Raw genomic sequence first — 14,666 nt, forward strand, 5'->3', positions numbered from 1 at the left:
TCCATAAATGGGCAATGGTTTTAGAGTGGAACTTGGACATTTAATATGAAAGGTGGATAGGTGTTTTATGTAGGCAGTCACTTTTTTTTTATATGTCACTTTCTGATGTCTGAAGTCTTCACACTTGTTAAGTCTTAAGAAAGAAATGAGAATCTTCATAAAGATGCAGATGACTTTGTTAGGCAAATAAAGCCCAGTTTTCTCTCTCTCTGTTTTACAGATTTGATATATGTTATCCGTGATATTGGGACTTTTATCTTGCTAATGATAATGACATGAAGAGTGTCCATTAAATCCTAGCTGAATAAGTTTTTTATGGCTTCTTTAGAAAAGCAGTAATTATGGTTTTAAGGTTGGATGTCTTCCATAGTCATTAGAAAGTGAAGAGATAAAAGTCATTGCCCTTGAGAAACACTTCTAATCAATTAGAACTCAGACTTGGGATGTCTTTCATTACTGTCCCAAGCTGTGTGCCTATTTTTAAGGTTTTATGCTTTGCTAATATGAAGGTATATTTGTTTTTCCTACCTCCTACTTACTTTCCATGTCCCTACTTTAAATTGCTTTAGGTGCCATTTGAAATACAGTAGTTCTCCGCAGCAAACTTGAAAATTTGCTTTGTTTTTACCAGGGGACAATTATTAAGTCCCTTGATCATTGAAATCAAATAGTGATACTTCCCATATCACTCTAAAATGTTTAGTGTTATTATAGTAGTTTTTGCTTTTTTTATAATTATGTTGAAATATATAAAGGAGTGACATTATGTTGCCATCCCTTTGGAAAGGCATCAAGACAAATTTTAGAGTATATTAGATTTGTCCCAGTCAACCGAATAGTTAAATCATGTTTAAGGTTTTAAAATAATCTGTCAGTTTACATTTTTTATCAGTGAACTTGGTCATTGCCAACTATCTCAAAAATGTTTTCATCCCTGTAGGTAATTAATACTAACCATTCTTCTATTTAATTTGTAAAAAAGAACGTACATTGTAGTCTATTCATTTCTTAGTGTCTTTGCTTACTCTGCGCGTTTTGAGCACTCACTTGTTAGAATCTTTCTTTAACACTGATTGTGGGCTTTCTTGGAACCAGATTCAGAGCTGAATTTTTGTTTGTTTTATGTTTTTTTTTTTCCTTTTTAGTTTTACTTTTCGCTGTGCTTTTGTCTAACAAGTGGATGGTTTTAGATAGTTCCTTTTTCTGTCGACAGTGAACTTCTTTCTAATTTATTAGTCCAATATACAATGTAAACTGAAAGGAATTTCTAACATAATACAAAATAACAGTATTGTACATTCTATCAATTCCTGGTTTGTGTATATTTGACATTAAGGGTAGCATTGGTGATCTCTTATCAGATTGTCTTCTCTCCCACCCTAAGCCCCCAATAAATAAAGACCTTTCTTCCCCTTTTTAAAATTAGCTTTGTACTGGAAGTATAAAATTACTATCTTTAGAACTTCCTTAATCTGAGAGTTGGATCTAAAACATTTTAGTGTAGTACTGGGATGTTTCGTATGGGGCCTTCAGCTTTTTGAGAATTTGGGGACCATTGTTACTCTGTTCTGTTCTCCCCTCCTTAACCTTTTAGAGTAGCACTAAATAAACGCAAAGGATGTTTAGGAAAATGATGTGCTTCCTTCTAATGATAATCCTTTTTGTTATTCTTTAGAAATTTAGAAAATGGTTTAAAAATTTAAATTTGCCATTCTGTAGGTTTTAGAAAATGAGCTAAGATTTCTAGACTACCTATATTTATCAACTTGGTATGCTCATTCTTTGTGAAGATAAATGGAAATATCTTATTTTTTTCTTTCCCTAGACCAGAGGAAGAGTCGTCTTCATCCTCCAGTGATGAAGATGAGGATGATAGGAAACAGATCGATGAACTACTAGGAAAAGTTGTATGTGTAGATTACGTTAGTTTGGATAAAAAGAAAGCACTATGGTTTCCTGCATTGGTGAGTAACTTCAGTATAAAAGAGTTTAAAATTCAACTATTTAGGTTCATGAAGAAAACAATTGATAATCTTACTAGTGTTTTTCATAGGTACAGAGTAGGGAAATGGTTTTAGCGTCATTTAGTTTACACAAAGATTACTTTCAAAATTGTCTTTGAGTACCAAGAACTCTTTTAAGTCATCCAAGAAAGGCAAAATTATGATAATTTTAGAGGGTAGGTATGTGGGAGTTCATTATACTGCTCTCTCTATTTTGGGTAGAAGATTCATAATGCAAACTTTTAAAACTTCTAAATTCATCATGCAAAAGACTGCAGAAGAAGAGAATCTTTCTTTTTCTACTGTTGTCTGCAAATGATGTCTACTTATCGTTCTTTTCAGTGAACATGATTTGTGTTCTTTATCCTGAATACTTATCAGTTCAGTGTTTTGCGCAAAGTAATTGCCCAATAAATGGCTAGCTCTTACAATTAAAACATATTGTATCTTACAATTAAAACTAAAGAGGGCAATTACTTGTTTTAATAAATATAAATACTTTATGATACCTTCGTACCTCTGCATATACCCATCTATCAGCCTAATAGATATTGGATACCTGCTATCTGCAAGGACTGTTAAGACCTTTACAAGGACTGGGCGCCTGGGTGGCTCAGTTGGTTAAGCGACTGCCTTCGGCTCAGGTCATGATCCTGGAGTCCCGGGATCGAGTCCTGCATCAGGCTCCCTGCTCAGCGGGGAGTCTGCTTCTCCTTCTGACCCTCCCCCCTCTCATGCTCTCTCTCTCAAATAAATAAATAAAATCTTTAAAAAAAAAAAGACCTTTACAAGGACTGTGAGGCAGGTGATATTATTTATCCTCACTTAGGGATCAGGAGACTGATTATTGGGAAGGTTAAGTAACTTGGTTAATGGTGAGCTGAAAACAAATGTCAGTGTATATGATCATTTCTTTTTTCCTAAAGCACTAAGATTCTTTGTAATAATTTCTTTTGAAAACATGTTTTAAAAAACAGTTTTGTGTGTCTTTTTCTAAAATGACAGGAATATTAATTTTTCACTGTTAGTATATTCAGTATTAAGATTCTCTCGCCCATAGCTTCTAAATAGTTTCCTTGATGATAAGGAAAATATTTAAGGATTTATGATGTTGAATTGTCAGTAATTGGTGTAGGAACCATCACAGTATTATTTAAAGAATCTTAGAGATCCTCCCCCTCCAAATTGAGATCTTTTGGACAGTTATGAATAATTTTTGTCAACTAGAGTGTGAACTTGTGTTCTCGATCGAACAGTCAACATAATCACATAAATAGTATTTGGGTTTCAATTTTTAAAATTAGTTTTTATAAATTGAGTAAATTTTACAAGTGTTTAGTAATATCACTGTGTTAGGAAACAGTTGTACTCCTAGGACCTGTAAGTAGCCCCCATGTGTTGAGCACCTACCATGTCCAGGCACTGTATGAAGCTGGTCACATAAGTAGTTGCATTGAATCCTGAGACTGAAAAATACGGGGTATTCACCCCGTTTTAACAGAAGGAAATCTTAGCTTCCATGACTCACGCAGTCTTCCTTTTCATTTTCCTTCACTGTTTCTCCTCTAACCAGCCTTTAAATGTTGCTGTGCAAGGTTCAGAATATATCACTCTGTATTCTCTTTAGGGTGATCTCATCCCCTTTTATAGCATCGGTTGCAGAGTTAACAAACTGAAATGCCTTAGGGACCAAGGAAATCACACACATGAGTGAACAGGATGAAATATGGATTATCATTCCTGTGGCAGAATGGAAAACGAACCACTTACACACCAGCAGCAGCACTGGCCAAAGCTACCATATGCGTAGTTTTTGAAACCCATGAGAAAGTGTGAGTCCTTCGATAGCTCAGTGGTAGAGTGGAGGACTGCCAAACCCATGAGAAAAAAAGAAAAAGGTAGATTTTGTTCACAGTTTTAGAGCCAAGTTTAAGCCCCTGGTATTTAGGCTGTTGACTCCCAAGTTTATATCTTACAGTTCAGACTTCCATGGAGCTCTCCGGACTTGGGTATCTGTTTGGTATCTCCATTTGGCTGTCCTTCAGCCATCTCAACACTTAATAAGTTTAAAACTAAATGTATTCTTTCCTCCCTCCTTCCCAAACTTGGCCCTCCTCCAGTGTTTCATCTCACAGTGAATGACATCATTTGCACAAGACAAAAACCTGAGCATCCTCTGCTCACTCATCTCTTCACTTCCCTAATTACCTCTAATATTCTCTTTCCTTTAATATGCCATTGCCACCACTCTCTGTCTGAGTCACCACCACCTCTCTCACCTGGGTGATTGTGGTGGCTTCATCTCTTTCAACTCTTGCCCTTCTCTAGCCCATTTTCTTAAAAACAGCCGAAGTAATTTTATTTTATTCTTTTTTTTTTTTAAGTTTTATTTATTTAAAATCTCTACCCCCCACGTGGGGCTTGAATTCAAGACCCTAAGGTCAAGGGTCATATGCTCTTCTGACTGAGCCAGCCAGGCATCCCCAAAGTAATTTTAATTTTTTTATTTTCATTTTTTCAAAGTAATTTTAATTTAATATTTTAAAAAGATTTTATTTATTTATTTGACAGAGACATAGCGAGAGCAGGAACACAAGCAGGGGGAGTGGGAGAGGGAGAAGCAGGCTTCCCGCAGAGCAGGGAAACCGAGGCGGGGCTGGATCCCAGAACCCTGGGATCATGACCTGAGCTAAAGGCGGATGCTTAATGACTGAGCCACCCAGGCGCCCCTCAAAGTAATTTTTAAAAGGCAAATCTAGTATAACATTACCCTGCTTCAGAGCCTTTCCTTAAAGATTTTAGATTTTATCCCTAAGAATTTTCATGACCTAAAAGACTGGAAAAACCTGAACCCTTCTTATCTCTCTTAATCAGTCCAGGCAGCAAGTTAGCCACACTGACCTTCTTTTGCTCTCTGGGGCGGGTTCCAGTGCTTGCTGTCTCTGGCCCTTCCCATTATTTGTTTCCATTGCTTGCAGCGCACCCGTTATATGACACACATGTGCATCTAGGCACATTGTTTGTCAGGCCATTTCCTACTCAGTCTTTTTTTTTTTTTTTTAAGATTTTTATTTATTTATTTGACAGAGAGGGAACACAAGCAGGGGCAGCGGGAGACAGAGAAGCAGGCTTCCTGCCGAGCAAGGAGCCCGATGTGGGGCTCGATCCCAGGATCCTGGGATCATGACCTGAGCCGAAGGCAGACGCTTAACCGACTGAGCCACCCAGGCGCCTCTCCTACTCAGTCTTAAAAGCTGAGCTTAAGTGTTGGGTCTTCAGGAAAGTGGTCCCTGACTACCTAGATAAGGACTTAACACAGTAGCAGTTAAATACACGTGCACTTACTTGTTTAGTGCTTGTCTTCTATAGGGTGCAAGCTCCATGTGGGGAGGAGCAGTGACTGACTTGGTCTCTTTTTCTCCGGCATCTAGTACAGTACCTCGAGGTGGCAGTCAGTATCTGTAGAGTCACAAGAAGTGTATATGAGCAAATGCTAAGTATTTACTTAAGACTTTTTTTGACATGACAGGGAAGTTTCCCTCGATGCTAATAATGTATAAAAGACTTTCATCAGGGAGTTCATTCAGAATGCCGTCAACATTTAAAGAATGCTTAGTGCAATGCAGTTGCAGTTATGGAAAATGTTAACTAACTTCTTAAAGACTGAATTAGAACTAACCTGTTTCTAGCTCCTTTCTGACCTGTGGTGAGAGTACGTGCCTTTATGTACGGTTGTGTCATTTTTCAGAGCCGATAAGCCCATCCTTAGGACAAACCTGTCATACTTACTTAGCTCATTTTTCATTTAGAAATATACTATTCTTTTTAACTTGTTCTTGGTGTACAGAGTGGGCTGTCTTGGAATTGAAATACTAAAAATTTATAGGTGTCTTGCATTAGCCTTTGGGAAGGCCCACTTTGACCTCACTTTAAATAGCAGCTGAGGCGGCTCCAGCTAAGTCCTCTCTTGGGGAGTGATCAGTCCTACACAGCCTGCATGTCTTTTTTAAAATGTTTACTTTTTAGAGTGGGTAGTATTATGAAGAAATTTTGGTGCCTGTTATACATATTTAAATGTAAATAGTAAGTAGAACCTCATCTGTATCTTTTTTAAGATCTAGACTGCTCTGATTGAGGTTCTGATACTGGCTCCCGTTTTGGTTCCCGCTGTTTTCCTAGCCGTGCTGCACACCCTCTGCTAAGGCTCGGGCTTTACCTTCGTTTTCCACCCCAGCCTCCACTTTCATCCCGGTGTTCTATTTCTGACTAGAACTTGGTCCACAGTGTCAGTCTAGGCATGGCCATGCTTCTGCTTTCAACACAAGCCTGTGCCAAAAACCGTGTGGGGAATCCAGAGAGCTGGAAGGATAGAGGATGTAAAATTAAAATTACTTGTGTGTATTCCCACATGTGTGTAGCTGTTTACCCTATAAACTAAAATTAGTTTTTAAACTTTAAGCTGAAACTGTTTTTTGAAAGGATTTAAATAGTTGATATTTATGTAAATATCTGTAAATTTTGCTTTTAGTTCTAATGGTTTTACACTTTTTTTTTAAAGGTGGTTTGTCCTGATTGTAGTGATGAAATTGCTGTGAAAAAAGACAATATTCTTGTTCGATCTTTCAAAGATGGCAAATTGTAAGTATGATTCACTAGGGATGAAAAGTATGCTGTTTTTCCATGTTAGGAAGATAAATGATAAATTAGTTTTTTCTAATGACTTATGCTTTTACTTTTCATCATACAGAATGTTTTAAACGAAGTATGATCTTTTTCATATTATCATTTAAGTGATCTTATAGTCTGCTTTCCTTGTTCGTTTGGGTTTTTTTTTTTAAACTCCCAGAGTTTCTAGACTCTCAGTATTACCTAGTTTATCAGTATTTGCCTGTATAGTAGCTGGTGATTTGTTGAGGCAAATTTAGATCTATCTACTATAATACTTGATTGCTATATATTTATTGATGTGTTTATTATTCTGGAATGTTTAGTTGGGCTCTAATATTTTTAGTTCTGTCCACTGGTTATACTGATACCTGTTGTATAACATTTGACTTCTGCAGTTCTAAGGGTTAAAATGGATTACTATAAATGTATGTTAAGTGTTCAAGTGATTTTTCCTATAGAACTTTTTTGGAACTGAGTTACGGATTTCTATGGGGTTTTTTTGTTTTGTTTTTTAGAATTGTGCGACTAGAAAAGTCATATATTTTATACTTTGCCTTATTCTGTGTCTATACCTTAAAATGATCATGTTTGGGTATTCAGGTTCTGAAAAGTGATTTTTAAAAACAATCTATGAAATCCACTTTAACAAAACTGAGATAATCAGAAATTTGAACACTGAAATTGAATACTGGTTGGATGATAGTAAGAAATTACTGTTAATTTTTAAACGTGTAGTAATGGTATTTGTTATGATTTTTAAAAAGACTTCTTTCAAACCTTCATAAGAAGTATATTATAAATCAAATTATATAGTATCTGGGATTTGCTGCAAAATAATCCACGAGGGAAGTATAGGGATATAAATGAAACAGTGACTGTGAGTTCATGATTATTGTAGTTGGGTAATGGGTATGTGGTGGTTCATTGCGCTATTCTATTTCCTTTTGTATGTATTTGAAATTTTTAAAATAAAAAGTTAAAAAAATAGGCAGGTTGAAAAATGTATTTGGAATGGTTTTCAGGCTTTTGTAGATTGATTGATGTAAGCCAAATGCAGAAGAGCTGAATGATGTAGAACAATGATTTATTATTGTAAAATAGGAGGTATGTGTGATATATATGATAGAAACTCTCCCAGTTGCTTGCATCTGACCCCCTCCCTATGGTTGGAGAGTTCCATGAAGGATCTTAAATTATATATTAGAAGTTTGCTTGTGAGCCTAGAATCCAGTTTAAAAGCAGTTATTAGAAGAACATTTATATTATAAACAAGTACATTTTCTTCCAGTCTTAAATTTAGTAATCTCTTGTGATTATCCCAAGATAATGGCAAATTCTTACTATTTGACTTCTTTTTTATTGGATTGATCCTGCTCTCCAGATATTTTCATTTATTATTATTTTGGATAGCAGGATCAATATTTTCCTTATTGCCTTTAGCCAGGGACTCTTTGATATTTGAGAATACCTCGTAAAACATCTCTCAAGGAGGGGTCGTTCTGTAGATGATTACATATTTTAATATCCTGCCTAGCATTTCATTTGGGAATTGCAACACTGTGCAGTCACTTTCATGTAAATGTTAATGTTTCCATATTTTCAGCATCTTTCTGTGGTGTGTAATTGGACTCTTAATCTCTGTTGTGTTTTTGTGGCTTTTTTTTTTCTTTAAAAAAAAAAAAAATGTAGTACTTCAGTGCCAAGAAAGGATGTCCATGAAATTACTAGTGACACTGCACCAAAGCCTGATGCTATATTAAAACAAGGTAAGGATAATCTTGGAATAATTTATGGTTAATTTAAAAACTGCTGAAGTGTTTTTGAAGATCAAACTTTCTTTTGCTTTTTAAAAGAATACATATTTTTGAGGTTCTGTCTTTGAAGTTCCATTTGGTTCTGTGTGAATTACACTTTTGTAAATCTGTGTGTCTTTTGCTATTATAGGGCTGCTTTTTCTTTTTTAGCTTATAATCAGGGACAGTAATCTAAGAGTGGGAAGGAACTAGATCATCAGCCAGTTACCATAGACTTGCTTTGCCTAGTAAATAGAATATTTAGTTCCTGAGGATGGTAGAAACAGGAATCAAAAGTAATTTTGGGGGCGCCTGGGTGGCTCAGTCGGCTAAGCGGCTGCCTTCGGCTCAGGTCATGATCCCAGGATCCTGGGATCGAGCCCCGCATCGGGCTCCCCGCTCGGCGGGAAGCCTGCTTCTCCCTCTCCCTCTGCCTGCCACTCTGCCTACTTGTGCTGTCTCTCTGTCTGTCAAATAAATAAGTAAAATCTTTAAAAAAAAAAAAAGTAATTTTGATTTGGCATTTCTCATAGTATTACAATAGTTATATTTTATTGAGGAATATGCCGTAATTGCCTTTCTTACTTGGTTTTTGGCATTGTAGACAACTTTCTTATTGCCCAGGTTCATCAAATCTGATAATATGCTATGTAGACTAGTTAAAAATCACCAAGAATTTGTGGCTTAGAGTTCATGTCCATGTATTGTAAAACAAAAATAATTGTGTCTCACCAATTTTAGTTTAAGCTAATTATTAATATAATTTTAATTCATGTTTTACTAGGAATGAAGATAACATATCTATAGTACATTTTCAGCTATTGTGTGTTCAATACAGTGGCTCTGTGCTTGATATATAATGCTGTTTAATAGTCATTTGTTGGACCAATGATCAGAAATTTACCTGTCTTAAAGTTGTTTATACTAGGCATGTTTAATTTTTGTTTAAAAGAAGAAAACTGCTCTTTTCGTTTGTATTTGTTTGAACCTAAGTCACCTTCTAATAGCAGTAGTTTGCCATCTATAAATTGGGTCCCGATGCTTAGGACTGCTGGGTTTTAAATGAGTCGCTACAGAACAGTGCCTGGCACACAGCAAACACTTGATAAATGTCCGTGCTTTTAGCACAGTGGTTAATTTTTTATCTTGTTTAATGTTACTAGACAAATCAGTTGTCTTAATTTCTCCAGTTCACATAGTTTTTGGTCCTCTCTGCAGCCTTCGATCAGGCCCTTGAGTTTCATAAAAGTAGAACTATTCCTGCTAACTGGAAGACTGAACTGAAGGAAGATAGTTCTAGCAGTGAGGCGGAGGAAGAAGAGGAGGAGGAAGATGATGAAAAGGAAAAGGAGGATAATAGCAGTGAAGAAGAGGTAAGGGCAAACAGTTGATGTCTTTTAAAATTCAGAGTAACAGTTGGGTTTCCTCTGTGAGTTAGGATTTGGCACAAAGTCATCAATCACTTCAGTGTTTTTAGTATCAGAAATATTTCGTAATAAAAATGTGCTTGTGCTATCCATCATAACCAAGTAGTTTGCTTGCTTATTTAAAATAGAAATATGGTCTTGGGAAATTAAAAATATTAAGTATAGTTATTTCGGTAACCTCAGAAATGTTTCTTAATCTTGCCGTGCTTTTGGTTTATCAGATAATAAGGGAAATACCCACCTAATGTAGCAAAGTGCTGCTTTCAGCACTGCTTTCATCAGAGTGATGCTTTTCATCATTGTGTGGCCAGCCGTCACCTCCTACAGTGTTTTCATCTGCATATTTTATTGAAATACCTAGAGAAGTATAAAATATATCTTCTATCTAGTATTATTAAAAGAATAATCAGCAAAAAAGGATTAATATCTCTTTGATTGAGAGAATCTTAAATAATTATATCTAATACAAATGGGTGGATAGTTCTAATTAGATCATAAATAAAGCATCTATGAATTTATATGGATCAAGGAAATAAAGTTTTAGATTACTGTAAATGGTACTTTAGGTCTAGCAGTGATAAGTACCAAAAAAAGATGTCCATGATATTACTAGTGACATGGCACCACTGTACTTGTTAATGATACTTCCTAGAAGTTATTGGTGAATGGTGCAGATAGTGAAGGCTGTATATTTGACCACCAAGCAAACTGGACTGAATGTTTTCAGGAAACTAGTAAGTTAATGTCAATATGTAGTATTTTAGGTAAGTTATTAAATTCTGCCATCTAACTGTAATGAACAACTATTGATGAAATAGGATTGTTTTAGAGTTTATGTTTTATGACATAGTGCTTTATGATGACAGTGTGTAGTGTAAAAGTTTCTCGGCTTTAGTCTTCCCCACTGCTTTCTGTTTAAAATGCCAAAATGAACAAGCAATCCTTTGCTTAAAACCTCCCCAATAGCTTCTTAATCACCCTAAAAGTCAAGTTTCACTTATAGAACCTCGTTTACAGTCCGGCCCCACCTTCATATCCCTTCTCTTGGCATCCCTTGCCACTTTGAACTTGATGCTGTAGCCATATTAAATTACATACCTTGTTTCTACTCAACCTGTACACATACCAGTACCTCTACCTACAGTGCCCTTCCCTGTTCTCCCCCACTTAGCCTGGCAAACTCCTATTCAGTTTTCAGAACCTTATTAACATGTCACCTCTGTAAAGGGAAGCCATCTGTGAAGTATCACCTCCTTCACCCAAGGAAAGTCAATCACTCCATTTGCTAATCTAACCTGATACCGTTCCTTGTGCATGTTTTTGTTATTTAAAACCCCCACCCACACTTACTGTCTGTTTTCTCCCCTATAAGCTCCTCAAGGGTAAAGGACTCTGTGTTAACTTGATAGTGTCTGTCAGAAGGTATAACATGTAAATAAATGAGGGTCAATAAATATTAGTTACTAAAATCTTTGTTGCTTAGATTTGTGTTCTATAAAAGTTTTTGTAAAAGCAAATCTGGTTTCTAGTTTAAACATTTTCTTAAGTTAAATACAAACCTCACTGAAAGATTTTTGTGACAGGAATACATTTGGCAGTTTATGAAAGTCAAATATTGTATGGGGGCATTTAAGATAGTATCTTAGATTTATATCTGATTACTTTACCAAAGCCTAGCTCTGTGGACCATGTTTAAATTGAGAAGTGCAGTGTTTTGTTTTGTTTTTTATAAACAAATTAATAATTGTCATTTATTCTTCTCTGCTCAACCAGCAGACGTAAAGGTTTATCAACATGGATTTTGTTTCTGGTTTTTAACTTGCCTTCCTTCGCTCTGCTAGCTTTTGAAATAAAGGGGTAAATGTCAAAACAGTGGCATTAGACAGAGGATTTTTAAAATTAAAATGATAGAGTTATTTAGACTATCACTTGAAAAGTATGCTCTTAAGTTTTACCATCAGAGATACATTTGTTTCAGCCAGAGTAACTGTAAGATGTGGATTTTGTATCACTTTCTCTGCAGTTACTCCTGATCATGTTCTCTAATGGAAGGCTCCATCGCTTATTTTTCTTTTATTTGATTCAGCACCTAGCATAGTGCCTACACTTACTGGTGCTCATTAAGTGGTTTGTTGAATGGATGATAGTCACTGAATTGATGAGTTCCTCCATCTCACCTACTACCCTGCTCCTTGCAGGTTGCTTCAGGACCAGCTCCCTACTGCCACAGCCCCTGGCCACAGCAGCAAGAAGCTAGTCCCTCCCTTGTAATTGATAAATCGGGGAACTATTTTATTACTTGAAGATTTCCCTAAGTCTGAATCTTCAGGTATTGTAGATCAAGTTTGTTCCCCACTTTACTGATTTTCTAAGCTTGAAGTGCTATACAGTGGGGCTGTATATAATGAAGGATACTTGTAGTTAGAGCTAAGGGGACCCACACCTGTATAGTTCTGGAGGAGCAACAAGAGAGTCAGTTTTGGTGTTAAACCCTGACCCAATTTAATATAAGTGAGAGTAGGTCTTCTTGAGCCTGTGGCCCTGATTTAAAGAATAGATATCTGATATGATAAAAAGCTCATGAGCCATCTTGCTAAGTCTCATTTCTTGTATGAGAATTTACATTTGGAATTGTCACTGTTGAGATACCTTTTAGGACATATTCCTTTGGAAAGCATAAAATGTCTAGACTTGCCTGGTCTTGAACAGCTTAGTGTTAAGAAATAATTTTTACTTGGTAAAACAAGCCTTTGAAATATTTTAGTGAATATTAGTCTCTGCTGTTGGTAGGAAATCTTATATTATTAAAATGCTTCCTTGAGGAAAATAATACTCTCTTCTTCTGTGACCAAAATTAGGAAGAAATAGAACCATTTCCAGAAGAAAGGGAGAACTTTCTTCAGCAGTTATACAAATTTATGGAGGATAGAGGTGAGTTTTTTTTTAATTCATGATTAGTATTATAATATATCATACAGTTAATTAATACTTTAAGAATTCTGTTCATTAAGCTTCATGTCATGTAGTAATCATGGCTCTCTTCTTGATTGCCAGCGTCACCAGCACCTAGCATCATACCTGTCATATAGTAAATGGAATGAGGACTTTGACAGTATTCTGATGGATATTATGGCCATGGACCCATATGGCCTGATTTCTGTCCTCGTCTGGCCACCCATCCATGGGTCCCCAAAGAATGCTTAATACTAGGGAGCAGTAGCAGAATGAGAATCATAGTACCATTTTATTTGCACCTACACAGGTGCTTTTATGTTATAAGCCTCCCTCTCCAGAATCACTGTTTGGTATACCTAGGATGTGTCTTTGTGTGTGTGTGTGTGTGTGTCTGTGTTATGTGTACATGTGAGTGAGAGAGGGAGGGAGGGAGAGAGACCTCATACTCTAAGATGCCATAAGTCTTCTTGTGACCCAGCCACACAGAACTAAGCAGAAAATTAAACCATCCAAAGAGAGTTAGACGTAGAGAAAGGTGACAGAGTCTCAAGGTAAGCCTTGGCTTAGCTGTTTGAATCTGCCTAATGTTGTTAAAGAAATGCAAGGATTGAGGGAAAGGGATATGGGTCCTAACCTTTAATTTACGGTAGTGACCTAGTCCTCTAGTAACTATGGCCCTGTTACTCTGTTGCTTATCTGCTCTTCAAGGAGAGTATAGTGTCTCCTTTCCTGGGAAGATGCTAGAAAGGGAGTGGGGAGAGGCAGAAAGCTTTTTAGCTTGAGGAGAAGGACAAAATGAATGAATAATATTTGGAAGTACCACTGTACCCTGGGAATTAATTTTCTTGTGGGATGGGAATTAATATTTTTTAAATCCTCATTTGTATTGCTGATTAAGTAGAAGGTGGCTTGGTTTGTCTTTTGCTCTCATAAGTGATAGTGGCTACTGTAATGTAGGTATCTTTTTATTGTTTGATATGAAATGTCTTTGCTTTCTGACTTATTTCTTTGTGTGAAAGGAGGCTTGGCCTAAGAAGGTAAGCAATTTCTTAGGCTTTTATATAAGATAAATAAAAAAGAAAATTTAAAAAGCTAATACTAGAAAGAGTGATAAAATATGACCGTGCCAGTCATAGGTTGTTTTGAAAGGGCCACAGTTGCCCATTATTTCCTCTACCAGTTTCTGATGGTTTGGTAGTTTTAGTGTCCTTGCCTTGCATGGTCCACATTAGAAAGAAACAAAACTAGGGGTGCCTGGGTGGCTCAGTCGATTGAGTGTCTGACTCTTGGTTTTGGCTCAGGTCATGATCTCATGAGTCGTGAAATGCAGCCCCATGTTGGGCTCTGTGCTCAGCGGGGAGTGTGCTTGGGATTCTCTCTCTCCCTCTGCCCCTGATGACGCCCCCTCCCCGCGCACTCTTTCAAATAAATAAATACCTTTAGAAAGAAACAAAACCATATAGTCTTACCCTGGAATCATTGTTTAGACTAGTCACCAGTTAATAACATACAAAGAAAGTATCATGAAAATCACTCTCATTGTGAAGCAGTTGCCCGTTAATTATCTTAGCCCTTTCTTCAGTTCTACTAAACCTTGTTTCCTTGATTTAAAAAAATTTTGTTCTGTTGGTATTTTATTTTGGTTTATCGGCTATTTACTGTTTTGCTCATTAGGGAAATGAAAATTGAGTGAAATCATATAAGGTTTTGAAAATCTGGTAGGAGAAATTTTTAAAAATGAAATGGGCTTAAGTAGACATCATGTTTTTGATTAACAAGGGATTTGTTTTCTCATATATATACATCTTGCACTATATATA

General features: G+C 36.3%; 1 protein-coding gene across 5 annotated transcripts in view; it reads left to right on the forward strand.

Annotated features, from left to right (window-relative positions):
• The window catches only part of ARID4B (AT-rich interaction domain 4B), a 145,870-nt gene that overhangs the window by 82,361 nt on the left and 48,843 nt on the right, over positions 1 to 14,666 (forward strand). For all 5 annotated transcript variants that reach the window (XM_045877800.3, XM_064594604.1, XM_045877799.3 and 2 more), the window contains exons 8-12: positions 1,826 to 1,964; positions 6,562 to 6,641; positions 8,361 to 8,437; positions 9,683 to 9,837; positions 12,750 to 12,822. In XM_045877800.3, coding sequence (XP_045733756.1) covers positions 1,826 to 1,964; positions 6,562 to 6,641; positions 8,361 to 8,437; positions 9,683 to 9,837; positions 12,750 to 12,822 — 524 coding nt within the window. The remainder of the gene's footprint in view (positions 1 to 1,825; positions 1,965 to 6,561; positions 6,642 to 8,360; positions 8,438 to 9,682; positions 9,838 to 12,749; positions 12,823 to 14,666) is intronic.

Source organism: Mirounga angustirostris, unplaced genomic scaffold (assembly GCF_029215605.1).
Source record: "Mirounga angustirostris isolate CCGP_5_RB_7025 unplaced genomic scaffold, mMirAng1.0.hap1 SCAF_6, whole genome shotgun sequence".
Lineage (NCBI taxonomy): Eukaryota > Metazoa > Chordata > Mammalia > Carnivora > Phocidae > Mirounga > Mirounga angustirostris.